This window comes from Bos taurus, chromosome 6 (assembly GCF_002263795.3).
Source record: "Bos taurus isolate L1 Dominette 01449 registration number 42190680 breed Hereford chromosome 6, ARS-UCD2.0, whole genome shotgun sequence".
In the NCBI taxonomy this organism is placed as follows: Eukaryota; Metazoa; Chordata; class Mammalia; order Artiodactyla; family Bovidae; genus Bos; species Bos taurus.
The window spans coordinates 13331741-13345638 of record NC_037333.1 but is presented as its reverse complement, the minus strand read 5'-3'; the positions used below and the strand labels follow the sequence as shown (position 1 = coordinate 13345638).

Below are 13898 nucleotides of genomic sequence, written 5' to 3'. Positions count from 1 at the left end.
TTAGGTTTGTGAATGTTGAGTTTTGAGCCAGCTTTTTCGCTCTCCTCTTTCACCTTCATCAAGAAGCTCTTTAGTTCCTCTTTGCTTTCTGCTATAAGGGTGGTGTCATCTGTATATCTGATGTTATTGATATTTCTCCCACCAGTCTTGATTACAGCTTATGCTTCATCCAGTCCAGCATTTCACATAATGTACTCTGCATATAAATTAAATAAGCAGGGTGACAATATACAGCCTTGACATAACTCCTTTCCCAATTTTGAGCCAGTCCATTGTTCCATGTCCAGTTCTAACTGTTGCTTCTTGACCTGCATACAAATTTCTCAGGAGACAGGTAAGGTGGTCTGGTATTCCCATCTCTTGAAGAATTTTCCACAGTTTGTTGTGATGCACAGAGTCAAAGGCTTTAGCATAGTCAATGAAGCAGAAGTAGATGTAATTCTGCTTAGAAGTTGAATCAAATGAGAACTGAAAAACTTTTTTCTGTTTGTTTTTTGGGTTTTTTTTGGGGTTTTTTTTGGCCATGCTGCACAACTTGTCGGATCCTAGTTGCCTGACCAGGGACTGAACCTGAGCCCCCAGCAGTGAAAGCACACAGTCCTAACCACTGGACTGCCAGGGACTGCCCCCTAACAGATCTCTTAATTTATTGATATGGCAGTTTATTGGTAATCTTTACAAGAGCTGTTTTGGTGGTATAAAAGAACAGAAGCCAACAGAAGTTGAGGTCTGATTGGAAAATTGTTAGGAGCAATTCTCCATGGGTCTCTTGCATTGAGAACTTTTGTTAAGGACTGTTTTTCAAAGATGTTTGCTAAATGAACAGACTTGGAAGATAGGAATAGTGTCTCCTTTCAGAGTAGAGGACAGACTGTTTGCCACCCAGTGTAATAAAGATGATGTCTCCCCCGGGACAAACGTCAGGCAGATTTGCTTACAGCCCATTATAAAAGATGAGAGTTCCCTAAGCTCAAAGTCCCTCAGCTGTGACAGAAACGCACTGCATGCAGCATCTGCTTGGCTACTCTGTCACCCTGTGGGACTTAAAGAGAACCAACGTCAACATGAAACTCAGGCCGCTTCTTGTGGCATGAGTAGTGAAGTCATTTCTCTCTGACCCAGGAGACTTGTGTCTGGTACCAATATCCCTGATGCCAAGACAGGGATCCTAACTTGGAGGATAAAACAGGAGTCCCCAGTCCCAGGTCTCAAAACAGGAGGTGAGTGGAGGGCAAGTGAGTGAAGCTTCATCTGTGTTTGTGGCTGCTCCCCATCTCCTGCATTATCACCTGAGCGCCACCCCCATCAGATCAGCAGTGGCGTTAGATTCCATAGGAGCTTGCACCCTAACCCTAAAGTCAAGGCAGAATATCCTGAGATCACCACAGACTAGAAATAAAGCACACAATAATACAGTCTGCGTGGACCATCCCTTCCCCACCCCAGCCCTGGTCCATGGAAAAACTGTCTCCACGAAACCAGTCCCTGGTGCCAAAAAGGTTGGGAACTGCTGGGGTGAAACACCAGTCCCTTCACAGTTCCTGACAAAGATTAAAAAAATGGAAACAAGCAGAGGGAATTGTTTCAAACAGTTTGGTTATGAAGAAGAAAAGGCCAGGCAGAGCTAGTGGCATTAATGGAGGAAAATCTAAGCATGTCTAAATACTGATGAGAAGGAGCCAACAGAGGGAAAGACTGAATATATATGAGACAGAGGGGTAATGGAAAAGGAATACTTCCTTGTTTCTGTGTTTGTAACGAAAGAGGAGAAAAGATGGACATAAACTTTGGTAGCTGATACATTTAGTATCACAAAGTTAAGGAAATTCTTCTGACTTCTCTTTTTCCTGAGAAATAGGAGGTCAAGCAATTTGCTGGAGGAGAGGGCGAAAGGAGTAGGAGGCAGTTGAAGATTTTTAAAAGAGATCTGAAATAGCTCTGTGTAAAGAGCAAAAAAAAAAAAACATTCAGCAGAGAAATGAAATAGGAATGTACTTGAAGATCTGTTTAGGGTTGTCATAAACTGTTGGTACCCTATGGTATAACTTTCTCCAGCACCACAGGTACTCAGGTACAGACATAGAAAATAATTCTTATTCCAAGATTAGAGTTTCCCCATGAGACAATGGAGTTTTAAATTTTAAAGAGATTTGGGTCATAGAGCTCAAGCTGAAGGAGAAAAGTGAAGAAGTACAATCCCAGTAAAGTTGAAAAGAAGTTAGTGGGAGTACATACAGGTAGTCCCTGCTTTCAAAAATTTGCTTTGCACCACTTCACTTTGTGAAAGTTGGTACCTGTTTTTGATGAGCAAAGAAATCCAAAGAGGATTTTTTCTTATAAGAAAAAAAAAAGTCTAAAGCAAAAACAGCATTCAGTTTTTGTTTGTAGTGAACTGTTTGAGGGCAGCACACTCCCAAGTAGCTAGAGTGACCACACCAGCCTCCTTCCTCAGGAACTACACTCAGCATCAGGCCAACAGCGCTCTGAATTGTGTCTGTGAGCATCTGTGCTTTTTCTCAGTTTGTTTTATGTATCTATTATTAATACCAAGATGTGCCCTAAGATAATTGCTTCTTTACTTTATACCACTTCAGTTTACCGAAGGTTTCATAGGAACACTCTACTTTTGGATAGCAGGGAAAACCTAGAGTTGAAAAAACAGTTGAAAGGAGAAGTTGCAGAAAGATTTAGGAGTTGTTCATTCATTCGTTCATTTCTTCATTCATTTAATAAGCCTCAGTCTACAGGTTACTATGTGCTATCGGTCTAGTGGTTAGGATTCGGCACTCTCACCACCATGCCCAGGTTCAGTTCCCAGTTAGGGAAGACCTTCTTCTGGGTTTCCCTATTGGCTCAGCTGGTGAAGAATCCACCTGCAATACGGGAGACCTGGGTTCAATCCCTGGGTTGGGAAGATCCCCTGGAAAAGGGAATAGCTATCCACTCCAGTATTCTGACCTGGTCACAAAGAGTCAGACATGACTGAGCAACTTTCACTTCACATCATCCAAAAATCATTCCCCTTTTGCTCGCTGTGCATTTATAAGTTTACCTTCTCAGTTATGGTTTCCATGGACTTGGGTTATTGAGGCTGGCTCTGCTTGACAACTCAGGAAGGTTAACCTAAAGTAGCAAGAAGAAATCAGCATTTTAGTCTTTACTCTTTGTGTTATCTGAATACAGTCACCATTTACCCATTTTTATTTATTTATTTTTTAATTGGAGGGAAATTGCTCTACAGTGTTTTGTTGGTTTATTCTTGTGTAGTTTTTAAAACCTTTCAAGAAGTTATCTAAAATTTTCTACTTGCCTAACCCCATTATTATTTTTTAATATTATTAATATATTCTTCATGTTAATTATTGCTAGTAACAATAAAACAAAATTAATGAGGAAGTTCTTGAGCACTATTATTAACACAGGGCTTTGAAATTAGCTAATAATACTTATTATAATAAATAATGATTAAATAGCATAATGAATATAAAGCACTTGGCACAGTATCTAGCATATAGTAGACATTCAGTTAATGGAAGCTATTGCTACTTTTCTTCTTTTTGCGATGCCCTGAGGCATGCCTAATCTTAGTTCCCCAGCCAGGGATGGAACTCACGCTCCCTGCATTGGAAGGGTGGAGGTTTAACCACTGGACCACCAGGGAAGTCTCTAATGGTAGCTGTTAACTACTTTGATCATCATCATCATCATCATCAGAACTCTCAGTTCCAAGTGACAAAAATTCAACTTTTACTAGATTTTGCAAAATAGGAATTTATTGGCTCATGTTATTTTTAAAAAACAAAACAAACAAGAAACAGAGGTAGATGCCCTAGCTGGATTCAAGTATTCAGACAATATCCACTATGTCATTTCTTGGCTTTATTTTATATTGACTTCATTCATAGCAAGCTTCCTCCTCATTGTAATAAGAGGCTCTACACCTTAGCAGCTAACCGTTACCAGCTGGGGAGGGGGGATGCCCATTTATCAGTAGTTGCAGCAAACATCTTTGGTAGAACTTTCACTGGCCTGTCTTGGGTTATATGCTCATTCCTTAACTAATCACGTGCTCAAGGAAACGAAATGTTCTGAGTGACCAGGCCTGGAACTTGGGAGTGGGCACACATTCCAGCAGAACACAGGAACCAAGAGTGGGTGGGGGAGGATTTTCCCAAGGTTAAATCAAGATGATATCAACAGAAGAAAGTAGAATAAAAACCAGACAGGCAAAACCAGCAGACTTCCAATATTACACTCGGAAAAAAACAGTTGAAAGTGAATCTTGAATTGTTACCCACTCAGTGAAAACCTGTTTACAAAATGTAGCTTGTACTCTTCTTAAAGTGAATAAGCAGATTCTGCCATACTAATGTGCACAGATTGTTCCATAGATAAGGTTGTGCCATAGAAAACATCCCACCTCAACTTCTATATGATTAAGTTGTCGTAACACATGGAGAAAAACACAGCTGAATTTAATTATCACAAGAAAGATAATCACTAAGGTATTAGGCAGCATGTTAAAGTAGAAAGAAAACAAAATAAAAAAAAAATCACAAGATATAATTTCTACCAAAAATGTAGTAATAATATTAGTTACCATACACTGAGTGATGATTGTCTGATTTAACCTCTTATTTCTTGTTTCTGAAGTAAGAGACTTTAATTATCCTTAAAGATCCTTTGCTCTCAAAAATCCTATGATGATTTCAGGGCTCACCTTTAATTTCTCATCACTAATTCTGCATAGTTTTAAGAGATTTTCAGTCAATTATAACACTCGTATGTCATTAATTATGGACAAAATAATAACATCACTATTTAATGTGCATGTCATGGTCTGTACTATTATATGATCATGAAGTAAACTGTCATTTGATAAATATTCTTCCATTGGGACCTCACATACAAAGAATAAAATTTGGCAAAGATACAAAGTGATTAATGTTAGGACGGGAGAAATGCCATCTACATTTTCATATTGGTGTGTGTTATGTGTAAAGAGTTTTGTGTGTGTGTGTGTGTATTTGGTTGGTTGGTTTGGGTTTTTGCCTTATTGCAACTCTGCCAAGCGTATCTCCTCATTCTTGCTTGGAGTCTCTCTTTTTTGCATTTGAATCTGAATTCTAGTCAATACTGAATAGACTATAAAAAGATTTACTAAACTGCTGCAAATAGCTTTACCTTGTCTAAATTGTTATATAAGACAGAAATTAAAATTTGAGCAATTTTATGCTTGATAAAACTCACCTTCAAGTATGCTATAAACTGGGAAAAGATGTAAAGCACAGAAAGATACTGATGTTCATTTCACTGTGTTAAATGTACTCTTTCTGTGAAAAATGAAAATGTGTTTACATAGTTTTTCTTTTTTCAGAGATCAAATATGTAGAAGTTCTCTGAAAGCTTACATTACACAGATGTTAGCTATTAATAATATAATACCTGGAGAGAGTATAACATAGGGATTACTGGTGTGGTCTCTGGAGTAAGAATGTCGGAGTTCATATCATAGCTCCTTCAATTACTAATATAAGTCAGTGGCCAACATTTAACTCCTCTGAAACTTAGTTTCCTTATCTGCAAATGGCGAAAATCATAGTGCCTCCCTCACAGCCTGTTGGAAAGACGACACAAGGAAACGCGCGTACAGCACAGTGTGTGCCACAGAGTAGGCACTGAGCACTCGAAAACTGTAGACCTCTGACTAAGTCAGGGACTTAAGAACTCATCTGTTCATATTAGCCTCTGCTCTTAAAGTACAGTTGTTTAGCAAATGAACTAAGCATGTAAATTTTAGCTAACAGCTACTATATCTTACAGTCTCTCTAAAATTTATTTATATGTATTTGAACAAATTCACAGATGTACTCATGGGGAAATAAAATAATTGATGTTGTTTGTAAATTTTGTTTTTATTTTTGAGGAGCTTTTTGCCTAATATGTTATTATTATAGAATATTTCTATTGTTCATTCAACAAATATTTATTATGAGCCTGCTAAGGGCCAGGCATAATGCAGTATAATAAGTACTCTTTTTCGAATTTATATGGTTCTTGTCTTCAGTGACCTTACCCCTCCTATCATAGATAGTGACAGAAAGTAGATCTATAAAGAAATAATTTTAAAATTAAATATTGAGGTGGGTAGAATAATGGTTTCTCCCCCCTCAAAGATGTCCACATCTTAATCCTTGGTACCTATGAATATGATATCTTACATGGCAAAAAAGATTTTGTAGATATGATCAAATTTAAGGACTTTGAGATGGGAAAATGAACCTGGATTATCTAAGTGGACTAAACTTAATCACATTGGTCCTTAAACACAGAAAACCTTACCCTGTTATGGTCAGAGGAAAAAGTTAACTACAGAAGGATGGTCTGAGAGTTACAATGTTGCTGGATTTGAAGGTGGAGGAAGGGGACTAGGAGCCAAGTAAGACGGACACCCTCTAGCAGCTAGAAAAAGTAGAGAAATGGATTCTTTACTTGAGCCTCCAGAAAGAAACAAGCCTGCCAGTTTTGACTTCTCACCTGCAAAACAGGTTAGAAAACAGTGATACATTCGTGTCATTTTAAGTCACTAAGTTTGTACTAATTTCATATGGCAGTGATGGAAAGCTAATCCAAATATAGTAAATTCTCTTTACTTACTGTCTATCTGTGCAGAAATAGTTCTTCTATTTCTCCTAAAGTGTTAAGAATCACTGTCCAAAGTTGTATCAGAAGAGCTTGAAAGAATTTTCCCCAGAAGACACTCAAAAGTCATCAGTCCAGAGTAGATCCCATGCCCTTTCCAAGGCCAGCTTCTCATCAAGGACAGGGGATTACTCTTAGACTTGCCATCTCTGAAGCTATAGATGGGTTTTCCTCAGGTAAAGAATATGGACTGGATTAAAGTTTGGTCTGGATTAAGGAAAAAGTAAGTGGATCTTAATAATATCCACAACAAAACATACTGATAATTCCATAAAAATATATAATTGCTTTGAGATTACAATTATAAATAATACAAATAATATAAATATAAAATATAAATAATCCAAATAATATTTGGAAAAAATAAGGCCATCTTTTTGTTTGGCAAGAAGTGGAGCAGGTAGGTAAAAATCTGTCAAGATATTGCTCTAATGCTTGCCAGCCACAAGATAAATTCTCCCCATGTATTCAACAGATATTTACTGATACAGAAAACACTGTAGTGAGACTGACTGTAATGTCAGTGATTTAAGAATGCTGCCTGTTTTCTTTTCCATGTCTTTAAGTGTCTTTCCTCTAGGGTTATTTGAACCTTTATCCAGTTCTTTGCTGAATATCGTTGATGTTTCCAGAGAACTTTATTTGTGAAGATATGCCACTTTTAGGCATTCTTCTAGTGACTTTTTTTTCTCCTTCAGATTGCCCAGATTAAATGCTTCTGTAAGGTGGCAGATTTTTAGTAATTATTTTATCTGGTTGATAGGTATTTAGGGGTTCATTGTACTATTTTCTCTAATTTTGTGTTTGAAATTTTTCATATTAAAAAAAAAAAGAAGCAGCAGCAGGCTGCCACAGCCACAGCATCCCCAGGCCAGTTGGCCTCCCATCTCTAGTCCCCGTCCCCCTAGCTGCTCCCTGGATCTCAGACTGCTGCCTCTCCCCCTGGCCTCGAGGAGTTAACTGAGCATTGCAACACCTACTTCTTCCCCTGAAAAACCCACAAACAGTTTGTAGAAGAATTTAAAGTGAATCTTCAGAAAGAACTGTTTTAGATTAGGGTACTCACTTTGTACTAAAACCACAAATATACTGAAAAAGTTTTAAAAAGCTTCAGTAACAACAGAAAACCCCAAAGTACAATAAGTGCATAGATTAAAAGAAATTAGAGGTGGTAAAAAAGAAAAAGAAATTAAAAAATAAAGAAAGAGGCCAAAAATGATACCAGCAATGATAGACACTGGAGTAGAAGAGAAGTTGAGGGAACAGAAGAATTACAAACTAAATCAAGAACTCTTTGAGTTCTGTCCTAAAGAAAAGAAAGCCTTAATCTCAAGTAAGTACAAAAAAAATCTCAAGATTTTTGTTTTTCTTTTTTAATATAGTGTATTATTGTGGAACACATTAAAAAGTATGAGAAGCTAAGAAACAAAATTAATCACAGCACATCAGTGAACAAAAATATAATTTAAAAGTTAAAATACAAAAAATAAGGAAAGGTTAACAAATAAACTATAATTCACGAGTATATTATCTGTATCAAAAAGGATTCATAAAATCCCATTTTATGGATTAGAAAACTGAAGCTCAGGAAACTGAAGTAGTTTGATCAAGGTCATTCAGTTTAAGTGTTGGGAGCCTAGATTTAAACTCTCCAAATATCTCAACAACATTTTGTTTTTCTCATTCTTTTTTTGGTAGAAATTAAAATCCAAAAGTAATTTATTAAATTATATGTATAGATTAACTCTAATTCTGGCTTAAACTTATATACATTTAACAATGATGCCCCATTGAGTCTCATTTTTTCATTACATCAATGATACTCTGTACTCAACATAAATTACTATTATATGGGAAAACACTGCCTTAAAATGAAACACTTTAAGTGAAACACTTCAGTGAAACACTGAAAATCATTTTGTCTGACTATTGCACATAAAAGTTAGATTTTTTGCATTTTTCCTTATATATGTAAACTATTATGTAGAATAAAAAATAATGCATTTAAGTGAAAAAATATTTTTAGTTATTTACTTATTGATTACTGAAATGATTAAGTTTTGGTTTCTACTAAAGGAATCTAAGTCCAATTCATGTGTTTGAAGTGTGTCTCAAGTTAAGTTAATTAACTATTTTCTGGCCTAGACAGCCTACTTAGTAGCTTTTAATATTTACTTGTTATTATATGAAACTCTATACCCAAAGTCGTCTTTTTTCAGTTCAGTTCAGTCACTCAGTCATGTCCGACTCTTTGCGACCCCATGAATCGCAGCACACCAGGCCTCCCTGTCCATCACCAACTCCAATTTTCTATCTTGCACCTACTATGAGCAAGTATATGTTCAATAAATAATTACTGATTTGAATCATCATGCCTAAAAGAGATTAGGTTTAATAAATTACAATTACAACTGTGTCACTGTGACATAGGTTTTCTTTTGTGACCAAATTAGGGGCTAGTGAAAAGAGAGAAACTATACCAATTATTTTAACAAAGATAAGTTAATACAAAGAATTGTTAAGCAGGCATTGAAGAACAGGAAAGGCAAAAACATGAAGGCAGTCATAGTCAAAAGATGTAAAAAAAATACCAGCATCATAAGCATTACCTGGAAACTTGTTAGAAGTGCAAATTCTCAGACTCCAAGCCCCAATTGTGGCTTACTGAATCAGAAACCCTGGCAGTGGGCTTTCAGAGCCCTCCAAGGGAGTCTAACATATCAAGTTTTAAAAACCACTTTAGTAGGCTAGAGTGCCACAGGTAGTAACACCAGGAACCAGCCACCACTCCTGGGCCTGAGGAAGCAGAGAAGAGAGAGAATTACTAAAACTGAGAAAACTGGGGAAGGCCCCATGACACGCAGCTGAGACTCAGGCTTCCAAGAGCCAATCACCGCCCACCTGGTACTGGTGTTTCTGAGCTCAAAGGAGGAACACCACAGACCCTGGGGACCAGAGATCTGAGGGAAAGGAACCCACAGGTTTGATCTGGTGTCTCAGGAAGGCACATTGAGATAGTTTCTGCAGGTGCTGGGAAGTCACTAAACTGAAATCAGTAGCTGCTACCAGAAGGACCTACTACCGCCAGAGTGAACTATCACTGGAGACCAAGAGGACCAAGAAACCCATGAGAGGCAAACAAGAAAGAGCAAGCCCCTTCCTCCTCCTCTTGCTGTGCAGTGTCTCTCTAGTTCCTCTACTGGCAGAGCCTAACAGGGAACCAGATATGTTTGTAGAATTTCAAAGAGTAGGGTTGAAGCTAAGAGATAGTAACTTAATATCTATCTACTAGAAGGCAATGGCACCCCACTCCAGTACTCTTGCCTGGAAAATCCCACGGATGGAGGAGCCTGGTGGGCTGCAGCCCATGGGGTCGCAAAGAGTCGGACACGACTGAGCGACTTAACTTCGACTTTTCACTTTCATGCATTGGAGAAGGAAATGGCAACCCACTCCAGTGTTCTTGCCTAGAGAATCCCAGGGGCAGCAGAGCCTGGTGGGCTGCCGTCTATGGGGTCGCACAGAGTCGGACACGACTGAAGTGACTTGGCAGCAAGATAGTAGTATAAAGACCCTAATTGTAATAAGACTGAGAGGTAATAGAAATAGTACATAATTTTTGGTATGTATAATTGGGTACACATGGACATTTTCTGGGGAACTGATATGTAGGTAAACTTTTAGGCTTATTATACAAAATTATTCCTATGTGGAAACTGTATGTTTCTTCTGATGAGATTAATAAGCATTTAGGACATCAAGGACCTACACTGAATTCTTAGCTTCCCAGCTAAAATCGAAGGATCACAGACATAATAGCTGAGAATTGCTCAACAGTAGCAGCAAGCTCTACTCCAGAGAGAGGAGGCTGGGTCATTGAAGTCTTAGTGTCAAATGAATGGACTGAAAAGAAGCTTACTTAGCAGGACAGAGCAATCCAGAGCCTGCCTCTGAACAGCAGATTGGTATAAAAAGGTTGTTCAGTAATCACAATCATTGATAAGAACAATACGAACATGATTTTTCACTTAATAAGTTGTTGTGTGCAATTCCAGGGAGCTAGAAAATGAAATGATCAGCTACTTCCTTCATCTTGTAAATCTGTGTTCTAGTAGTTGAGTGTCCAGTCAATGTCAAGGCCACATAAATCAATAAATCAGTGCTTTCCATATTCTTGAAAGGTGATCACAGTCACAGCTGTTCTGGGTGACAATCAAAAGGAACATTCCCAGATATTATCGAATGGTTATCACAAGTATGCCCAGTACATACTCTGGAAGATAAAGAACTATGAAATGATCATTATTCTTAAAAGACCTTCACCTGTTTCTCATTTTATGTTTATATTTTGTCTTGTTTTTGTTTTTCAAAGGATATTGAAGAATCACAAAACCACACTGGCGAGCCTGTGGGAGATGACTACAAAAAGATGGGAACGCTTTTTGGTGAACTGAACAAAAGCCTCCTCAACATGGGCTTCACAAGGATGTATTTTGGAGAACAAATTGTAGAACCAGTAATAGTCATTTTCTTTTGGGTTATGCTGTGGTTCCTTGGCCTACCAGCCTTCGGACTAGTTGCTCTTCTTTGCCTTGTCATTATTTATGTGCAGCAGTAAAATATGGCCAAATGAACATTTGGTTTGACATTTGGTAGCCAGATATGTAATTAGTGAAGTTATACATTTCACTACATAAAGGCTGAAAAGTTTGCCTTGTTTCAAATTGTGTGTTGTTGTTTTGCAATTAAATTTGTAAGTTGATGTTTAAAATTAAATTCAACTTGATTTTAAGAGGGTTGAATATATATAGTAGCTTATTCATAACTTGTTTAACTACTGTGATCTGTGCCCACTTTTAAATACTCCTATTCCCATGCCAGACCTTAAATAACACCAAAAAGTGAGCAGGGAAAATAGGATACAAAATTCAAATCAGACAATATAGATCTTGTAAAAGCTCTAATAAAACATTTTAGAAGAAAAAGGGTGAAACAGGGAGTGAAAAATTTTGACTGGAGAATTGCTCTTCACTTACCCCAACCAAATAAATCCATATTTTCTGGGAAATAACTTGAATTTCCATTGTCCCTGCTCAGCCAAAACTAATGTAAATGACAACTTCTATACACTACCTTAATATTTTGAAAATTGGTAAAGCTAGCACATTTTCTAAAGATTGTAAAGAAATATATTTATTATAACTGGGAAAACTTCCAAGTTAAATATAACTTTTTTATAATGTAATACTTGGGCTTGGAATTACTTCAGTATATCATTTGGAGTTTTAGACAATTTTGGTGCTAATTAGTTTTTGTGAATTTTTAAAGGCTCATAAGCCAGGTCCATAGTTGACTGTACCCCGTAGTAGTGAATGTTTTCCTTGTATTTTTTCCTAGATAAACATTTTCAGTGTATTTTTTTTAGAAATTTACATTTTTATAATTCTTTTATAGCAATTAGTCTAAGATTTTAAAAATCTATTTCCTATCTTGATATGGATTTTCCCCTCAAAGTTGATTTGTATTATGGCTGAAATTCTTTATTATTCCTTTTTTTAAAAGAAAAAGCTCATTTTCTTTAATATCTGTATTAGACATTACAGTATTACAATATAAAACCAAATGCTTAAATTTGGAACTCAACAGCCAATTGTATCATATTCCTCTAATGCTAAAGTCAAGTCAGTAATTGGCCAGGCATGTTATTAATGTGTCTTAATTCAACACTTTGGGGTTTTATATTGAAAAATAGCATTTCTGTAAACATATTTAGAAAATGAAAAACGGCTTACTGATATTTTGGATTTTGTTAAAAAAAAAATCTAAAATCTTTATACTTTGGTCTAAAAAAACTTTCTATGTAGACAAAAGATAGGTATTTGAGATAGTTATCTAGAAAGTTAAATAGAGGAAGATGGAGCAATGGGTTATTTTTATCTTTGGCAGGGCAATAACTAAAGTGTGTAAAATGTTTACTATTCTACTTTATAAAGTTTTTACCCAGTCCTGTTTCTAAAATTTATTCTGTATGTCCTCAGCATCTTCCATACTGAAGCAGAAAAATGGTGAAAATGTTCAATTTAGATTTCTAAAATTAGATTATCCTGAACAACAGTACCAATCAGAGGGCACTAAAAAATATTATTCCTTTGTGTAAATACAGATCTTTTAAAGTTTGACTTTGAAAAAAGACTTTGTACTATATCATTGTGTTTTTACTGGGTTTGCAGTATTTTTAATAGTAACCTTTATGAACCTGGCATAAGAGCAAGTTATTTGACATTATTCGTGTCCAGTAGAGTTGCGAGGTTTTTAACAGAAGTCATGAGATTTTGTATATCTGCATTCAATATTTAAAAGTGTATTCCTTTGTAATACTACTAGAAGTTTTAATTTCCTTTTGGAATGTAAAAAAAGAAATAGTATGCATAATAGCAGCTCTGGTTCTACCAGAGCTAATATTGAAAATATTTTTAAAAGTAATTTTTAATTGTCAAATATTATACATCTGTACACTGCTGTTAATAGGATGTATATTAAATTCTATAAAGAAATGAGATATTTTGATGCTATCCTTTCTGCATATATTATTAGAAGAGCATACCAACAAATAATTTGCTTTAATAGGGAAAAAACAAACTTTGCTCATTTGATGGAAATAAAATATTTTCTTTTATGAAAGGTATTAGAATGCAAATTATACTGATATCTTGAAATAAAAAGAAACTGGTCATTTCTTTGGTTCATGGTATAAGGAATTGATTCACAAACATTCTCAATCATTTCAATCTCAGACACAAGGCAATTTTAGAAACTACTATTACTATGAATAAAGAGAAATTATAGTGCTATATTATTAGATTTGTGTATGTATATATCACTCATACCTCTATTCAAAAGGAAAAGGTCAAGACCTATAAGTAAACTGACTGTAGATGAATAAATCAATTTTCACTAAAGGAAAAACTAAGTTATGTAGAATTCAGTTGTCTCATATGCTGAACTCATATGCAAGGTATATTTCCATTCCTGGCCACCAGTCAGATCATTCTTAGTTCACTAGTGTGCTGGAGCCAGCTTACACTGGCTTGCAAAAGCCAACTGTATACATTTAATCCCTCTTTGCCTTCAGTGACATCAAGTTGGTGGCCTGACATTGAATATGAAGGGAGTATTTACACTATAATTGGCAAACA

At 36.2% G+C, this 13898-nt stretch overlaps 1 protein-coding gene and 1 long non-coding RNA gene across 2 annotated transcripts in view; one reads left to right on the top strand and one right to left on the bottom strand.

The window, feature by feature from the left end:
* The window catches only part of LOC101902721 (uncharacterized), a 28175-nt gene extending 18626 nt beyond the window's left edge, over positions 1–9549 (bottom strand). Inside the window, exons 1-2 of the long non-coding RNA XR_807152.4 lie at positions 9312–9549; positions 3053–3123 (exon numbers count right to left, since the gene is read on the bottom strand). This is a non-coding gene — a long non-coding RNA (uncharacterized lncRNA). The remainder of the gene's footprint in view (positions 1–3052; positions 3124–9311) is intronic.
* FAM241A (family with sequence similarity 241 member A) overlaps positions 1–13259 on the top strand; it is a 43282-nt gene extending 30023 nt beyond the window's left edge. Inside the window, 1 exon segment of the mRNA NM_001076961.2 lies at positions 11075–13259. Coding sequence (NP_001070429.1) covers positions 11075–11320 — 246 coding nt within the window. The 3' untranslated portion in view covers positions 11321–13259.
* The last annotated feature ends 639 nt before the right edge of the window (positions 13260–13898 follow it).